Source organism: Epinephelus moara, chromosome 6, assembly GCF_006386435.1.
Source record: "Epinephelus moara isolate mb chromosome 6, YSFRI_EMoa_1.0, whole genome shotgun sequence".
Classification (NCBI taxonomy): domain Eukaryota; kingdom Metazoa; phylum Chordata; class Actinopteri; order Perciformes; family Serranidae; genus Epinephelus; species Epinephelus moara.
Window position 1 is genome coordinate 5,717,852 of NC_065511.1, and position 19,564 is coordinate 5,737,415.

General features: G+C 40.3%; 1 protein-coding gene across 1 annotated transcript in view; it reads right to left on the bottom strand.

Moving 5' to 3' along the window:
• grik2 (glutamate receptor, ionotropic, kainate 2) overlaps positions 1 to 19,564 on the bottom strand; it is a 426,471-nt gene that overhangs the window by 90,827 nt on the left and 316,080 nt on the right. The window contains exons 13-14 of the mRNA XM_050045772.1: positions 9,913 to 10,031; positions 1,052 to 1,269 (exon numbers count right to left, since the gene is read on the bottom strand). Coding sequence (XP_049901729.1) covers positions 1,052 to 1,269; positions 9,913 to 10,031 — 337 coding nt within the window. The remainder of the gene's footprint in view (positions 1 to 1,051; positions 1,270 to 9,912; positions 10,032 to 19,564) is intronic.

Consider the following 19,564-nt stretch of genomic DNA (forward strand, 5'->3'; position numbering starts at 1 on the left):
CACATTCAGTTGTGGCGATCCTGTATATTTTCTAAATATATTTTTTTTATAAGACAGTGGTTATCAGCTGATGGCTTGCTCAGCTCCAGACACACCCACCGGTGCTATCGCCAGTGGGATGGCTCGATCAGCTGAGCCCAGGTAGACCGGCCCCTACATTATGCCGCTCCTGGCAGTATGGCAAGAGACGCAGGCGAGTGAGAAATGAGCCAGAAGTCCTCTGCATATTCGGTCTACCACGACATTTTACACCGCTCAAAGTCCGCGAAATAGGTGTGCTTCCCTGTGGAATATCATCCATACGGCCACCGGCCTCACCTCAGATTCCCCGCCACGGATATCAAGGGATCCTACGGAGCCTCCACGCCCCAAAACAACGCCGGAGCATTATGGCATTCACCCACAGTCCCGTGAGTTGGCAAAAGCCGGGGGTTACTTTCCGTTTCATTATTCCTTATTTGGAACCTTCGGGCCATGTTGATTTGTTGTTTTGAAACGGAACAGAGTCAGAGCAGTGGATTTTCTTTACCTCCTTGTTTACGAGAAAACCTGGGGTGGAGTTTTCTTTTGTTTAAAGAACTGTGTGGATTGAACTGAATTGAACTGTAATATGTTATTTGGAAATCCCGGAGTGGAGTTTGTTTGAACTGGATTGAACTGACTGAACGGAACAGAACATTTCTATATATACTTCATTGAGACGGATTACTGTTGTATTTGTGAAAATTGAGTATAATTCTTTTGTTCTACAGAAACCAGGTAAAATCAATTTAATTTTGGTGTTAAGGGACCTGTTTTATGGGTTTTATGGTTCCTTTATGGGGTTTGACTGAGTAGAAGAAAAATATTTGTTTCATGTGTCAAACCGCTCCACAATTTCTGCCAGTATATCCTCCTAAATCCTACAAACTGGACCTTAAAGTTTGGAGAACATGTTGCTGACAAAATTACTCAGGTGAATTTGAGTAACTTTAAATTGAGGTTTGGTACAGAGCAGTGAACAAAACACAACAATAGAAAAGACTGTAGTTGGTTTTAAGTTGTAACTAACCTTGAAGAAGGTCATGGTGGCGCCGTCCTCTACCACCCCATACTCTATCTTCGTCTGCTTGGCTAGATCGTCAGCAGAGTCAATGGGCGACTCCATCCTCTCCACAGTGAGAAAGGCGGCCAGGTTCGCCGTGTAGGAGGAGATGATGATGAGCGTGAAAAACCACCAGATTCCTCCTACAATTCTGGTGGAGAGGGCTTTCGGCATGAGCTCAGATCCTGAACGAGAGGAGCAGAGGAGGGTGGTGAGGCCTGGTACAGCACTAGGCTGGGGAGGGGGCAGCACCCAGGCCAGGCCGGGCCGGGCCAGGCTAGGCCTCTGCTTCGGCTGCCTGAATTACACACTCTGACACATATACACAACTTGGGCAGAGTGGGCAGCCTCATGGTTGGAACTGGTAATTGGTATTTAGTCTTACGCTCACTTCCTGTGTGCTCTGGATTCTCTGTCTATCTTAACTGTACTGACTGTTCCACAACCAAAATTTCTGAGATCATTTTCCACCAGAAGAAAAAAAAAAAACATCTTTTTTTATAACATGCACAGGAAAATCCATGTGTATGTTCTTGCAAAATAGGTACCTCTGAAAACTTGACAAAGGCTGTGTTCAAAATCACATGCTAACATACTATTCATGCTAAGTATGATGTAGATTTTTGTATGTGGTGCTTTCACATGCATAGTGTTTTTGTGTAAGAGTATGAGACATGAGCCTAATTGACATACTCAGCTGCCCAAAAATGCATTTGCATCTCTCTGTAACTATTTAGATTCTAAGTATGTGGTCAGTGGATCCAAATAACGCCTGATTGGAAATTTGCTGCAGCATTTTTTGGAAATGTGAGTCGCTGGCCAGGTCAGGACTGTCAGTCATTGGCTCAAGTTATGTGATGCAGTCACATGACTCTCTTGCTTGGGCAGACTTCAGTGTGAACAGTCTGTTCATAATGGCATACTTGACCAATCATTTACTACGCAGTGAACATTATGTTGGTATGTGATTCTGAACACAGTCATAGTGACTCATTAGGGGGCTCAAATTTGCATTTCCTAGGATAGCAAAGAAATGGCCCATTTCACTCTGCCTTACTCTGCCTCTGATTGGCTTATCCAGACATGCTTACTTACCCTAACCCCAACAAATCCCACTCCTCTTGCCAAAACCTAGCCAATTCAACCAAAGAAGGAAACAAGTACCAGCCAATCATAAAGAGAGTAGGGTGGGTCATTCCTTCACTACACCAGGATTCACAAATTTGCCTGGGATGCTAGCTACTGAAAATGGTAAGCTATCCACTACATGCTATTTAGTCGGAAACAACCTATCATTTTAACATCGTTCCCGTTTTTTTGACAGACATTTAACGCAGTTTGTTGGAGACCAACTATTTGTACCATTTGGGACTTCTGTCTTGTAGCTTTTTGCAAACATATTTTGTGAAGCAATGGTTTGTCCTGGTCACATGTTCTTTGTCATTTTTGATGGTTTCTAAGCTTTAAGGGGCAGGCCTTATGTAATATAAGCTGGCCTGAGGTCAGACACAGGGGGTGATGGATATGTATGTTTGATGTCTGGACCACACTGCCTGCCCCTTCCTGTGGTGTTCACACAGACAGCATTGCTCTGCCTGCCAGCCCTGTCTTTTTACGTAGTGTTTGCCTCATATAATAGCCACGGTTAAAGACTTGTGTTAACAAATGAAGGGATCCTGTCTCCAGAAATGCTAGAGGGTTTTGATTTTACATGAAAACAGTGCGTGTTAAGTTGAAAAAATTTTTTTTATATTTTTGTTTCTTGTCTCTTGACATTTTCTTCAGATACAGACACTGAAACAGTAGTGAAAGGTGTAATGTTGCTGGTATGATGTCAGAATGACAACAGATCTTTTTCACTATTTTTGCTAGGATCATTGGAAAAAATAGCTCAGACTCTGAATCTCTATCAGGCACAGTGGAGCTTCGCTGCTCACGCAGACTGTATGGTCCTCTAACTTGTTAACATTGGTGCCAGAATAAAATGCAAGAGGTTCCATGCTGCTCACACTACTGGTGTGGCCCAGGAGTGGAAGTGGAGTACTGCAGATGAATGCAAAGAGCAACGTTTTGTTGAGAGCTTGATGGACGATGAAGGTTAACCCCCATCCCTGAAGTATTTTGGTTCAGTTTCTGTCTGTGTCTATTTGTTAACCTAAATCAGCTGGAAAGACCTCGAGGTCTGTGCTTAGTGTTTTAAATATTAAGGTTTTAGCACAAATGCACGTGTTTGGGAAGTAGTGAGTATACAACTGGATAAATGAGATTTGGATTATGCTGCACTAGTTGTATAAGAGATGGTAAACGCATGTTTTAATATCATTTTGTTGGTGCTAAGCACAGTCCCCTTTTAGTCCAATATTTTTCTTTTTGAAGTTTTTGGATTCTTTGTTTACTTTAGAAGCATGTGAGGAAATTATTTTCACTGTAACATGGGTGAATAATTGATATTCAAATGATCATTTTGTGAGGGAGGTTTTCCTTTAACACGAGGATTACCAGACCAGCCCAACCACACAGTCGAGTGAGCAACACTGCAGGGAAACTTTGGAAAACTAGTTGACCTCACCAGGACTTGATGTGATGTATGCGTACTTTTCCTTTTGATTTATAGGTATTTAGCATATCTGATGGCTTGTCAGTAGCTGGTACATATATAAGGCTTAGCGGTAATTAATCCCCCAGACCAAACAACAAATCATTTTATCAGTGCTACCTATGCTGTGACAGTTTATGATGGTATAACAGGGTTTTATAAAACTGTCAAGCTGGTTTGCATTTGGTCAACAGCGCAAAACTGCATGTAGTTGTCAAAGCAAAACTCTACATACCTCTGCAAGCGACTCCACTTGTGGCAATTCATATGAAATGACTTTTGTTGAGAAATGTTGCTCCCATGAATGCTGGGCTGACCGGCCCTTGCACTTTCTACTTGGAGCTGTTTCACTTAGCACAGCATCAGTTACTCTCACCATTTTTTTTTTTATCTCTCACAATAGAGAGCACTAAATCTCCAGTTAATCTGACTGTTTTTACATTCAGGTTTTATGCAGAATGTATGCAGAGCATGTCGGAGCATATGTGCGTGGGCAGATTGGGAGTGAGGGAGGAAGGGAGGTTTGTTGTCTGGGTGAAAGAAGGTGGGCCTGGGTTATATCAGGACTATTCTCCTCAAGCGGCTTAAGCAATTGAAAGCTGGGATTTTGCACATTCACTCGGCAGGAAAGCTGATAAAGAGTCAGAGAGATAGGAGGTTAAGAACTCTGCGCTCCACTCCCTTTGTGAGAGACTCACTTTTCATCAAACTTTCTTTCTTTTCTCGCAGTCCCCCGAGTGAGCTGTCTAGTAGAGGGAGCATGCAGAGAAAGACATGACAGCTAACTGCAGCTCCAGCCCACCGCTACTGATACTGCAACAGAGAGGGAACGACAGGCTGGAGGGGGAGCATGCCTCCAAGGGTTCCTCCCCCACTGCTTCACCCAGGAGAACATCAGGTTTGTGGGAGATTATCTCAGCGGCAAATTTACCTGTTAAGTGATAACAACTTATTGTATGCACTATAATGACTTCTCAAAACCATAATAAGAAACCTGTGGTTGGTTTAATTATTAATAAGACAATCATGTCTTTGCACAAATGTGTTTGCTGTTAGCATGCTCAAAGAATGGAGCGATGGTACTACACCTACTCTTTTATAGCACCATGATGCCACTTTAAACATGGGGTGTTAAATTTATATTTTTATGCCGTTTTAGTTTAGAGCACACACAGTATGTTGATAATACAGTGTTTTTAAAGTGGCAGAACCAGCAGACCTCTGCATCATCACTAACTGCACACTGTGAAGTTTTGGTGAACACATCTGCAGTGCAACAGTCTCTCTCTGTCACTTGTCTTTAGTAAACTGAATCTGTAGCTGATTTGTCACTAAACTGTATCGGTGTGAACTGACCAAATCATTGCATTACTAGTCAAAACACACACACACACACACACACAGGTGGTAATTCTTTGTTCTGGAGTGTGCTTTGTCTGTAGCGCAAAGTCCTACCACTCTGTGTTTTACTGAACATCCAACATGTAGCAGAGAAGCTTTTAGAGAGTTAAAGGAACACTTCGTCCATATAAATGACATTTTTTTGTATCATTTACTCACTGTGTGTTACCTTGAATTCATGAAGAAAACTTTGTTTTTCTCGCATGCATCCATGGTGAACAGAGAATCCAAAACAGTGAACATTCTTCATGAATTGAAGTCATAGTGTTTACCAACAGCAAAACTATATCAGAACATCTGTTTACAAACTCTCACAACACTCTACAGTATTATCCAATGCTCACTGATTCAGTGGTATGTTCAGTACTTCCCAAAACATGCATTATCATTAAAACATTACGATTTAAAACACTTCAGCATAGCGTGCATGGGCAAGCTCGTGCGTTTGAACTCGGGCATTCCACTGAGTATTGCTCCTCATACATGTGTAATACTGTTTAGGCTGATGTGCTTGGATTAAACTGCAGTTGTGTCAGAGTTTGTAAATGGATGTGTTCATATAGTTTTGCTGTTGTACATCAATTCATCAAGAATGTTTGCTGTTTTTTGGATTTCTCTGTTCACCATGGAGGCACACGAGACAAACATTTTCTTCAGGAATGTGAGGTAACACAGGGTGAGTAATTCATATACAAATGGGCATTTTGTGGGGAAATTATTATTTTTTTAACTAAAAAAAAACAGAAATTCATAGTAGTTGGTCTTAGTATTTGGGTGGCGCAGTGGTTATCATTGTCGCCTTATAGCAAGAGGGTTCCTGGTTTGAACCCTGGAGTGGTGAAGCCCGTCTGTGTGGAGTTTTCTCCAGGTAGGTACTCAGTCTTCCTCCCACAATCCAACGACATGCACGCTAGGTTAGTTGGTGACTCTAAATTGGCTGTGTGAATGTGGGTGTGAATGGTTGTCTGTCTCTATGTGTTAGCCCTGTGATAGTCTGGCGACCTGTCCAGGGTGTACCCTCCCTCTTGCCCAGCATCAGCAGGGATAGGGTTGGGATCGATTTTTCCATTTTCAAGGGCCACCAATGAAAAATGTGACATCTGCTTGTGCATGTTATAGACCATTTTATCTTGCCCCTAACAAATTTCGTGGCTCTAGGAGTTAAATGTCTGGAGGTTTTGAACCCTAAAAATGGCTTTAGGCTTACTATTTTACAGAACTTTTTTTTTTTTTTTTTAAATAGCATGTACATATGGTTTGAACATATGTAAAATGTAAATAAATGCCTCTATCTGATTTCACATGGAATGACTCCGTATCAAACATCACCCAGCATAGGGGAACCGGTCACCCACTTTGCCCATTCATAAAACCACAAGAACAAAAATTAAGGTGGCAGGCATGAACACAAACACATTATTCATCAGTACTGTTAGCAGTGGATTCTGCTTGTTCTGTATTGTACCAAAGGCTGGCTATCAGTGGAACATGTTACCAGCTCCGAGCTTCTTTTCCTGTTTCACCTCAGAAACCACAACAGAAAAGAGGGGCAACCCACTCAGAGAGGCGAGTCGACCCAAACAGAGCCTGGTTGGGGCTGACTGTCATGTACCCAAGGTAACGTCATGACCAAACAGCACATCCCACAGTTTTCTGGGGGGCGGGGCAAGCCGCCGGGCAGGGGAGCCTCTCTACAGTGCAGACCAGCACGGTGCCATGCAGACACTGTGTTCGTTCAGTCTAATTCCACAGCCTTCTAGCCCTCAGCCACATCTTCTCAACTGGTCAACCCTACACATCTACTCTGCCGGCTTTTCTCACAAACAACACTCACCTAAAGTACATCTGGCTGCTAAAATGCATGTCATTTACCTAAATCTTGAACTAATCCTCATTGATTATAAATCTTTTGGGTGTTTTTTGTTGGGGCAGGGTTACATTCAGCCAGTCATCATATTTTGATCCCAGATAATTAAAAAAAGAAAATCAATTTTGGGAGTCAAATAAATAAAAACATGTGAAAAAGGTTAGAAACTAATTTTGGGATATTAGTAAGCATGCAGTATAAGTAAGCATGCAACCAGCCAACAAGGGAGAAGTTATCAGCTACTAAATCCTAAGAAAAGACTGAGATATCTGTAGATTTAAAGGGTCACTTCATCCGAAAAAGATTTTTTTCTCCGTTACCTCTAGTGGTATCTAGTTATGCAGATGTTATAAATTTTATTTTGTCCAAGTTCTGAGATATTTGTCTCTGAGATTAACCCATCAATGGTTGAGGTAAGATTATAATCATTTAAATAAGTCCATTCTGTGGCAGCCTGGTCACCAGAAGAAAATGTTGGCATTGTATGTTTCTACAAACCACAAATACATTACATTTGTAAATTTCATACATATCATATCATCATTCAAAAGTGACATAGTATATGAGCTGACTCTCTCACTGGGAGGTAGAGGGGATGCAAATGCCTGCCAGCGCAGACCTCCCATCACTGTTTTTCCACTGAGGATAGTGCCATGAAACGCAAATAAATGAATTGCTTTTTTTTGTCGCATGGATCACTGTACATTTATAATGATGACGTGTTCTTTACACACATCTATTGAATGTTTGTCCATCCTGGAAAAGGGATCGCTCCTCAGTTGCTCTTCCTAAGGTTTCCAACATTCTTTTCCCTGTTAAGGGGATTTTTTGGGTTTTTCTTGCTGTGAAGCCCTCTGAGGCAAATTATGATTTGTGATATTGGGAAGGCTTTATAACTGATTTGAACTGAATTGAACTGAACTGAATTAAATCAAATTGAATTGAACTGAATTGAATTGATATGATGCGGTGAAATAATATACGATACGGTATAGTACGATACGATACGATACGATACGATACAGAGGCATTGATGCTTTTTCAGCAGGGATAGTGCCACCAAAAGCAGGTATTTTAAGCCAAAACATGATGTCTACCTTACAATAGCCAAGTGTGTGTACCTAAACCAAACCACACATTAACCACCGCATTGTTGAAAGTTTCAATGTATCCACTACATAACAAATAACTATGTATCATATCCATGGTTTGCAGTACAATGCCATTTTTTTCTCTCTCTTCTCTGGTCATGGGTTTTCTGTGGATTTCTGCTGATTTTTTTTTTTTTTTTTTTAATTTCTTTTTATATAATCTACAGAAGGAAATCAAAGCCAAATAATTTGAATCTTATATGAAACTGAACATCTAGATTTACCACTTAAATGTACTGAAATATTTTATTTCAAACATCCATGTGATAAAAAGATCTTTCTTTTTTCTCCATTCACATTGAAAATTCAATTGTAAAAAAACAAATTTCATTGCCCACCACTTGGCTTTTTCTGGAGTTTTTAACCACATTCTGTGGATGGAGTTACTCAGTTTACTGCTTGTGACCTGAGGAGTATGGAACTTGGGTCAAGTTATGCATAGAGTATGTTTGCTGAGGAAAAGTGTTATTGTTGCTTTTGTTTTTTTGTATGTGTGTGTGTGTGTGTGTGTGTGTGTGTGTGTGTGTAAAACTGATGTTTTGAAACTAGAAAAAGAAAAACTCACAAATGGTCAAGTATTTGAAGTTTCATTTTTAAATCTTGAATTAATGTTTTTTTTAATAAATCCATACTGATACTTAATTTTTGATAATCTATAATTAATATATATAAATATTTATTAATATAAATATTGATTTCGTAAAAAATACTCAGTCCTGTAAATTTCAACATAGACTATTCATTTTAATTTGAATTTCCCAATAAAATATTTAGTTGATTTGCCTATATGATTTTAATATTTTTTTTCAATATACTATATATATTATTTTGTTTTTATGGAGGCCCTAAAGTCCTGAAAGGTAATATTTTTGTTCCCCTAAGATAATAACTTGTGTGCATAAGACAAAAAATATTACCTTTCAGAAATGTAGGGGCTTCCTATTTTTCACATATTCATTCAGTACTGTGAGCCCCACAAAAAATCATTGATTTAGGGTGGAGGCAGAGACAGATATTCCAAACCTGGACATTTAAAACCAAATCTGCATGGCTCAGTACCACTAGAGATGAGTTAGAGATGAGTTTTTTTCATTTCTTGTACTGTGGGTGAACTGCCCCTTTAAAGTAGCTTTGACTATATCAGCTAGTTATTTGTGTGCTCCATTGCACTGATCAGATGCAAGGACACATACAAACAAATATACCATGCTTTCCAGGCCCTAAAATCATCACCACCTGGTGTACATATGTTGCATTGTCAGTTGCTTTCGAAGAAATGCTAAATTAAAAATGCAACATATCTCCCATTGTGACATGCATTGTTAAGAATATACGCCATATAGTTATTAAAGTGATGACATTCCATTTTCTGTTTAACTTTGTTTTTTCATCTGAAGATGCCAACTAGTTGAGAAGATATGGCATTGGTTTGGCAGAAGGAAACAAAACCAAACAGGCAGGGTAAGCTGCTGAGTTCACATTCTCATTCAGTCTCACCCATCTAATCCATCTCAGGTACTCTGGGTGGGAACACTTACCTGTTCAGATGTCTGTGTAGAGGTGGGGGAAGGGGGAGGGGAGGAGTTAGGGGGCAGTATGGAGAAGGGGAGCATGCAGGCACACTGTCCTCATTCATTAATCACATCATTCAGATCTCACTCAGTCCATCCTACAGGACTCTACCACTGAAGCATCTAGCATCATGCACAGAGGCCCCCATGCATGGTCATGGGCCTGGTCAAAGAGCAAGGTTGACCCCCAGCAAAAAAGTGGGACATGTGCTAGAAAAAGGGGGGCAGGCAGAGGCGTCTACCTTGCTGCATGAGAGCTCCAACTCCGAACCAGAAACTATTTAGCAGGGTGAAATTGTTTTCCACTACATCCGAGTCAGGGTTGCAAGGGTGGGGGTTATACCACTCGTAGGGACTAAACCTGTGACAGTTAACAGAGAACACACACACACACACACACACACACACACACACACAGACATACATATATAGTTTTACTGCAGTTGCATAAAGACACAAGAGTGAACAATAAAAAAGGTCAAGAGTTGTCATCCTACCTGGGGAGACAGGAGAGAGAAAACAAAGGTTATTTAGTCATGCCCAGAGATGAGACTTCAAAAATCAAGAAGCAATGCTATGCCGTCATACATCAGATACTGTTAACTGAATTAGAGTTTATTACATGATTGATTGCAAAATGATGATTTACCAAATAATCTGTAAGTCAAAATGAAGCTTCAAAAATGAGTGCTCATCTGAATCTCTCCTTGTGTGTTTTAAAATTTAAATAAGATACAATACTTGGGGATTGGACTCAGTTTAACACCACTCATATTCCAAAGGTGGCTCCTCATGTGGGAGTGCTCATATCAAAGGCAGTTCCCTCAGTAATTTAATCGATGGGGTCTGAAAATAACTCCATTGTCAGCCGAGAAAAGAACTAATAATCCTTATAATCTTAGAGGGGCATTAATATTCAGCAGATCAAGCGGTTCATTCCCATCATGCCCACGCCGGCCCCGGCGCTCCCCCTCACTCGACACACTCCTCAAGCAGAGAGATTTCTCATTTATTCATATCAAATAAAAGTGACATTACATTAGTAAAGGTTGATTGGTCTACAATTAAGCATTCTGACCTGATTTGGTTTGTGTTGGAAGTGGAGGGGGAGCTGGGGCCCTATCTTGACTCAAGCTGTTTAACCGACACTAGGGTTTGACTAATCAAATTGCAATGCATAATGTAGACTCACTGTGCTGGAAGTCAGAAACGATAACCTCAAGCGGATGTAACATCTGCATGGAGGATAATGCAGATGAAACTGCTACACCACTGCGTTTCAAGGTTTTGATCCATTGTCCTCCGGTTATAATACTCTTGCACTGGGTTGAATACTTTAATACCTGACTCTCTATGAAGATGTATGGCTGTATCGATAAAATGACAGCATCATAACTGTACCCTGTCATTGACTAATGGGCTTTGCCATTATAATGTGGTTAGCAGTGGTGTTCCTTCTCACCCCTACAACTCTCGGGAGGATATTGTGTAGTGTAGCTCAAGGACCTCTGAATGTCTCCCTTATTTCTGCTTTAAGAGAATCCTTGGCCTTAAATCAATCCGTCCGCTCACTCAATTTGCCCCAGATTTGCTTGCTTGTCAATTTGTAATGCCAAATTGAGTTCAGCTGAACTGCGACCTTGCCGTGGCATATGCGACTGTGTGACCCAATCCCTTGCGCAGAGGTCTCTGACTGTGTTTCCTCCAATCATGTCGTGAAAAGCCAATTACCGCTCGCCATGAACATGGATGAGCGAAGTTGTCAGTGCAGTGCAAGATGATGGGAGTGGCTGGCTGGACTGCTGCTACTGCTGATGCTTGGGTCAGGGAATGCTAAACTAATGCCTTTTACAGGAGACAACACAGCTTAACCCATCTCTCGCTGTAGCACTGCTGGGCCTGTTTGCTGTCATTTTGATCCAATTACACTGCCCTTACATTATCTCAGATCATCTGTGCTGCAGAAGGAGAAACTTTGAGCAAGGTCAGTGCAGAGATAAGCGCGGACGAAAAGGCGAGGAATTCACCAGCAGCCCAGAAACAATGTGAGGCTTTTATCTTTGTACGGGAGGGCAGGGTCACCCAGCAGAGAGCTCCAGCGATGATACACGTGATAACGCCAATGTCAGGGGAGATGAATCAACAGAGTCAGAACGGTTGCTCCGTCACAGGATGATGGACTTCATACATCTACACGAGCGTTTCACCGATGTTATAAATTCCGCTGTGTACAATAAAAGACCAGATTACATTTTTGCTGACTTCTTAAGTTTGAGTTTTTTCCACACTTTTGTTTCCAGCAAGTTTGACTACTGTAATGGTCTTTGAACGAGTCACACTAAAGGAGCTCATTGAGAATGCTGCTGCTACAGAAATACATCCTCAGGTCTCTGTACTGGCTTCCATTGTATCAAAGAATAGAGTTTTAATTACTTCTGCTTGTAAATCAAAGTACATGCCTGTCTGTCTTATGACCCTTCTCTGCCTCCAGTGTAATCATTTCCAGAGTCCAAATTAAACATAGAGGAGCAGCATTTAGTTGCTATGCACAACAGAACTTGAAGAAACCTTCATGTGATTTAAAACAAACCAACTCTGATTACTTAACATCCAAGCTGAAACATTTATGTTACATGTTTCCCTGTCTAGGACTTATTGTTTCTGTAAATCATTTTAATTCATTTTAAAGTGGTTCCTTCCCTTTTTAATTTACATTTTAATGTTTTATGCCATGATTCTTCGCTTCCTTTTCCTGCACTTCCTTTGTGTGTGAAACGTGCTGCACACAATAAACGTATCTTGCCTCCTTTTTCTTTGTTTTGCCTCGTTTTCCACCTCAGGCAGCCAACGGTTTGCATTAATATTAATCAGAAAGGACTTGGATCTTGCTTGAACGAGGAAAACACATTGATTTGAAACCTGCAAAACAGACATGATGCTCATTGTAAAGAATTACCCCTCTTGAGCAGTTTTCATGTCGTTATATGGTGATTTCCATTCCGTAAAGAAAATAATGGAAGTGAATGGCTGCCTGGGACGTAGACAGAGCACATTCAAAAATATAAAACATGATGGGGTGCCTTGGAAACTGTTCATCAATAATGAAAAGTGCAGGCTAAATAAGTTGTTGGAAATTGGCTTACCACTGGCAACACTCTTTAAGGTTCAACCAATATGTACAAGTCAGCTCTGGGACACTGTATATGGTACTGTGTACAAGTAACATAATGCAGCTTCCTTCCTGACACAGTTTGAAAAACCTGACACCTTTTTTTTTTTTTTTTTTACATTTATTAAGTTGCACACTAAAGTATGTCTTTAAGAATAACTTATTTCTTTAAAAGGTCCAATGCAATTATAATTGTTAACCTCTTTTCACTCTGTAATCTCTTTTAAAAATCCAGTGTGCAGGATTTAGGGGATATATTAGCAGAAATGGAATATAATATAATAAGTACATCTTCTTAAGTGTATAATCAACTAAAAATAAGAATTGTTGGGTTTTTGTGTCCTTAGAACGAGCTGTTTATATCTACATAGGGAGCAGGTCCTCATCCAAAGAGATCGCCATGTTGCAGTAGTCAAGAATGGACAAACCAAACACTGGCTCTAGATAGGCCATTTGTGTTTTCGCGTTGGCCACTCTAGGTAGAAGCTTCATCGACACAAGAGCATCAGAAAAACACAAATGAACAAGTCAGTTTGTTTTGGAGAGGAAACAACCTCTGCGGATAGTTCCGCTGCCAGTAAAAACCTTCTGAACATTTGAAATTGAAGGTATAGAAAAATGGTGAGCACACATTAGCATGTGCTACACTCGTGGCTAACTCTGACATGCCAAACAGCATTGGAGAAACACTGATTTGTAATGTAGAACTGCTTAATTCAGGGTTTTTACTGGTTTAATCACAGAGTCTGTTTATTTTGGAGAGGAAGAGACCTCTGCAGATATTTGGGATCCTGGTTAAAACCTCCTGAACAATGAACACTGAAGGAATTCTGATGGGGAGATGTTTCAGTTAGTTCGAATCTGCAATACTAACTGCTAGTTACCACTAAATCTCCCTAAATTGTACACACGGGACCTTAAAACAGCACATTTATAATGAAGAGGAAAGAAAACAGCTCAGGTAAGCTGTGAAATATGATCTGAACCCATTGCCCAGTTTATTCCGACACCATATGAATGCAACACAAGGCTGTGGATGCATCTGGGACGTCTGCTACTTGCCCCACGACAATAGCCCAGAAAGGACAAACCAAACACTTGCTCCTGAAAGGGCCATTGGTGTTTTCTTGTTTCTGTGTCGGCAACCATACAGATTCGGGAAAACACTGATTTGTAACGTGGAACTGCTTTATTCAGTGTTTTAATCAGTTTAAATCACTGGGTGCATTTGCTTTGAAAAGAAGGAGACCTCTGCAGATAATTTGGCTCATGGTTAAAATCTTCTAAATGTCTGGATCAAAAATAACTTCAGCACACATTGCAGTTATCAGAGAAAGGGTGAGCACACACCAGCATGTGGTGGGCGAGCCACCCTTCGCCGACATGCCAAACAGCATCGGAAAAACACTGATTTGTAACATTAAACTGCTTCATTCAGTGTTTTTACCAGTTTAAATCACCTGGTGCATTTGTTTTGAAAAGGAAGAGACCTCTGCGGGTAGTAATCCCCATGTTAAAACCTCCTGCATAATAAACACTTAAGGAGTTTTAATCAGAAGTATTGGCTGGTTGCAATATGCAGTCCTCACCACTAGATGCCACTGAATCCTCCTAAATCTTACACACTGGACCTTTTAAAGATATATTTTGTATCTTAACAACGTGGGCGATATGTGTAAATGTACTATGTCCCTCCAACTTACTAGCAACCTGCTCATTTGCCAGCAAAGATCTGAAACATGTCATCTGACAGACATTTGTTGGCTATCAGGCTGTTGCTCACAGTACAGATTGTGCTTCTTAAATTTTGCATGCTGTCCACCACCACAGTACAAACAGTATAGACGCAGATTGAGATTGAGAGCCACCGCTCTCTTTCAAACTCAGAACAAATTGAGATCGAACAGTAACACCAAGCATTACTTATCAAATATGAACCAAGATTCTGTAACTCTATTTCATATTTTTTCCCAAAATGTTTTCAGAAACATATTTTAGCTTACTGTTTAACTGTAATGTGATATTGTTTGTTACCAGCCAGCCACCATGTTGTTGTCAGATGGGCAACTTGCATCATGTCACCCACCAGTGAGAGTGTTTACTAGTCTGGTGCACCACAGTGCATTTTTAGTAGTTGCAGGTTTTCTACATCTTGAGCAAAAGTGACTGTCACAGACTTTTTCTGTGTTTTCTCTGGTCATGTAGCACCAGGTTCAAAAGTATTTGCATCTTCTGCTGTATAGACAGCCCAGTTTTGTGAAAAGACTATCTTTCCAGCGGTGAAATACTTCTTTAAGACTCAATTTTGAGAAAATATATCCCGAGCATCCCACTTAAGAGTTCTGCGTGGGATTCAGAAGAGATTTTTTCTTTACCACATGATGAGGCTGTGCCTTTAATACGAGCACTATTTAACCAAAGTCTTTTCATTCAAAAACCGCGGGGCCGACAGATCACACTTTGATGTGAGAAAAGAAAGACTTTGCATACAGAGAAATCTTCTAATTTTGAGCAAGACAGGCGAGAACTTGGCATCAATATCATGAGTCATACAGTAAGTATTTTGAGAAAGACAAGGGAGATTCTGCACCAACGTTCCGATCGATTGATCACTAAGTTTTACCTGTGCTTCTCTCTTATCTTAAGAAAATTCACTTGATGTGTAGGATGGAGGGAATTTGATTCCCCAAAGTGTAACTAAGAGATCATTTACAGGCTTTAGCAGAGGTGTGGTGTACTATAGAGGGCTTTTTTGTTTGTTTTTTTAGCTGTGTCATCACCTGTGCCAGAAGCAGCAGCAGTGCTACTGATGTCATTAGAGGGAAAATAAAAGCAATAACAAATGGTGACATTAACATCAGTAACTGGAGATATCGGGGCAGGTGGCAGTACAACAGAGTAATCATGTGGTTTAAACTGTGTGCCCATGTGGAATAGGCCTATCCATGGTAAAGAGAAGCCGCTCTGACTCTAGCACTGTGTGCGTCAGCCCTAATGTTCAGTCTCTGTCAGTCTCTCACTCATACAATCAGTCACACAGTACAGCACAAGCACAAGCATACATAGATAAAATGTGTAATGTGTACACACACATATATAAACAGTATATACAGTGGAACTAAACCTTGTAGTATTAGGTACTGCCTGTCAATTTTATGTGCTAGACAGTTTGGTCTCACAAACTTTTGTGAAATGAGTGTGACTTATCAACACACAAATGATGTTTGTGGACAGAAGGTAAAATACACTTCTCCACCATGACAGGATTAAGTGGAGGAAATGGGACAAACAAAACTCTTGATGGGTTTAAAGAATAAGCAGAGCCAGTCCCCAAAGAAAGTATTTGTTCTATACAAATGCCTAAAAATTACCAACTGTATATTTACATTTAAGAGAGAAGCAACCTGTTATGTTTGTGTCATTATGACTCCACTGTCAATGCAGAGGCAAAAGTAGTGTGACATTGTTCAGAGCCAAAAAAACTAGCAGGTCAGGCCCGGTGGTTGAATACGTAATTGGTGTATAACCCATACACACTTTGGAAGGCTGCAATCATATGACCAATGTGCTGTCAGGGTCAAGAGGAAGTGAAGAAGGAAGTGGTCCTGAGTGGTCTACACAGAAGGCAGGTTTGGTGGTGGAAGGGTCACAAAACAGGAAATTCTCCCAGTAATTTAGCCAGGAGGCTGGTGTGCAGAACTGTGGGAACTTTGAGTAAACTTTGAGAAATTTTAAGGTAGGTCATCACCATGTTTCTTTTCCTAAACGTAACCTCCATAACTTTACGCTAGTTACATAACTTTACGTTAAAGTCCTAATGTCATTCAAGGGGCACTAATTTGTGGGACATCATACAAACTGTTGTGTGCACATTTTCGCAGGATATCATATGAACCATTGAGGATACGTTGTCTGCTGACATGGAGAGCACTATTCATTTTCCCATTTCTTATCAACAGTCAGTGTCAAGGTCAAAAGAAACCAAACAAAAGGTTCTTCTTAAAACCATAACATTTACAACTGCCAAATCTGAATTAAGTAGTTATTTTTACCCAAACCATGTTATTTCTTACCCCTAACCCACCTGGGTGAATTGGGAACCCTTAAAACGCATCTTAAGCCTGAGGCCCCTTGGGACCCCAGGTCCATATATTAAGGGTCTCAAAATGATTTCTAAGAGGACGGATCCATAGGGTCTGGTGTAGCGCCTTCATGTGGCCAAAAGCACACATAGCAGTCTAATTATGGCAAAGCTGGATCCATATTTAACAATGAACAACAATCCAGCTTAAGCCAACAAAGCTTCACATTTTTTTTCTTTCTGTTATCCATGATCAACATCTTATACTATACTATATTAAGTCCCTGATTTAGCTGATCTAATGGTGATTTTATTAAAGAATCAGTTCACCCCTTGTTGTGTCTAGCCATATCGATTGTTGTTCTGCAGCAGTTTTGAAATATCTGTCTCTCGGTTTTACCTTTTTTTTTTGTTTGTTTGAAAAGGGACTATTTCTTCTGTAAAAGGAAGTCTCACAACAGTTGACAGCTAGCTCTGTGGATTATCTTGAACAACAGGGACAATCTTTTTGGGTAAGACATGGTGAATTTCAATTTCAATTTCTGTGGTGAGCACCATAAACTAAATTTCTTTCCCTTTCTTATATTAGAGTGAAGGCACAAATCTTGGAGACAAATAACCTGGGAAAGTAAAACCAAGACTATCTGTATGGCTATATACCACAGGAGGGAGAAAGTGAGAAGATACTTGACATGCACACCACTATGATGGTACAATCAGACTAACCTAACCTGCCTAAATTATAAACATGTCAAAATGTTCGTCACATAATTCAGTCATGGTGGAGGGACGTAATCTTAACATTTCCTGTTCACAATATCTGCCTTTTAGACTTCTCATTTCATGAAATTTTGTGAGACCTTTATGTGCTACACTCTACAGCAAAAACATGCAACTGTAGCCCAGCATGCATTTGTGTATACAGGAGAAAAGAAGGAATAAAGTGAGGGGGGAATTTATACACTTACCCAAACACTTACTTATTATGATATTAAATACAGATAGGTGCATATTCTGAGCCAACTTAGATGACAGTTGCCGCTTTGTATTCTCTTGTGTGATCATATCGCCAGTAACATCGGAAAACACACATGCGTTAACGGTAAAACTGTCGGGCCACGGCTGCAAGAGAGCCGATGTCTCCCGAAAGTTTTAGAGTTAACATGACCTTTTCTTTCTCTTTTTGCTTCACCATGCTTCAAATGGCGCCACGAGCGAGAGCCACTAGATCAAATGAGCGAGCCTTAAGAAACACGGCCTAGTTTCATCTACTGAAAGGATTTTTCTGAGCAAAGACACTGAAAGGAAAGACAAGCGGTACAAATAATGTGATGTGTCATTTCATGAGCCAAAGCATTCTTGATGTCAGCTCTGTCACTAAACTGAACAGTGGCTTATATGAACACAAAAGCAAATAACGTAATACAGAGCTGCTGTCTGTTATAAATACAACACCAACCATTCTATGCATGATTTTCTGTCAGGACAATAAGGGTTAGGTCATATTCAGTCCAAGTTATAGCAGAGCAAAGAACTAGAAACTCTAACAAAAACTTGATAGATGTTTTTATCCAAAGAACCGTTATAATACGGTATAAAATGCATTTTTATCCTGGCTTCCTACAATAAATCAGTACCCATACCAGGCTTACCCTCTGCAGAACAACTGCATCCAACAGCTGAACACAGCCCTTATGTGCTGTCACTTTCCATCACCAACACCATTAGTGCAACTCCAAATGAGTTCTGGAACCTTGTACTCTTTTCCAAATGTTCACAACAAGCATATTTGGAACAATGTATTCAAACTCTGCAGCACTCCCTCCATGAGTTCAGTTTCTTTGAACAAGTGCAATGCCATTTTGAACTTGGGTGGCACCGATTAACTGCAGCGAGAGACCTGAAATTGCAGGTCACAGCCCCACTTATGAGAGAACTTTGGTGCAGAAGTGAGAAAGTAATCCAAGGCAACTACAGAAAAGAGCCTTTAATGTAAGGTTGTATGGGGGGAAAAGACAACAGCTTATTGCACCAGCTATATGTAGATTCTCCCTCAAGTTAAGGTGTGAATTCCACACTAAACAATACTTTGAAACTAGTTAGTTTGATCGTAACACAGTATTGATGTTTGGTTGCAACACGGAGGTAAGGTATCATCTTTGCTACACTGGTCTAAAGTCCACACCAACCAAACTATTGTCACAGAAAGTTGTGTTTTCACTTCCTGAAGACAATCAGTAAAAAGCACTCTCTAACCCTATATATTTGCTTTCCAATTTAGCACAAATTATATTTATATGTTATTGCCCACTTACTTATACAGTGGTGTGAAAAAGTGTTTGCCCCCTTCCTGATTTCTTACTTTTTTGCATGTTTTCCACACTTAAATGTTTCAGATCATCAAACAAATTTAAACATTAGTCAAAGATAACACAAGTAAACACACAATGCAGTTTTTAAATAAAGGGTTTTATTAATGAGGAAGAAAAAAATCCAAAGCTACATGGCCCTGTGTGAACAAGTGTTTGCCCCCCAGCTCCTGTTAAAACATAACTGTGGTTGATCACACCTGAGTTCAATTTCTGTAGCCACACCCAGGCCTGATTACTGCACACCTGTTCCCAATCTAGAAATCACTTAAATA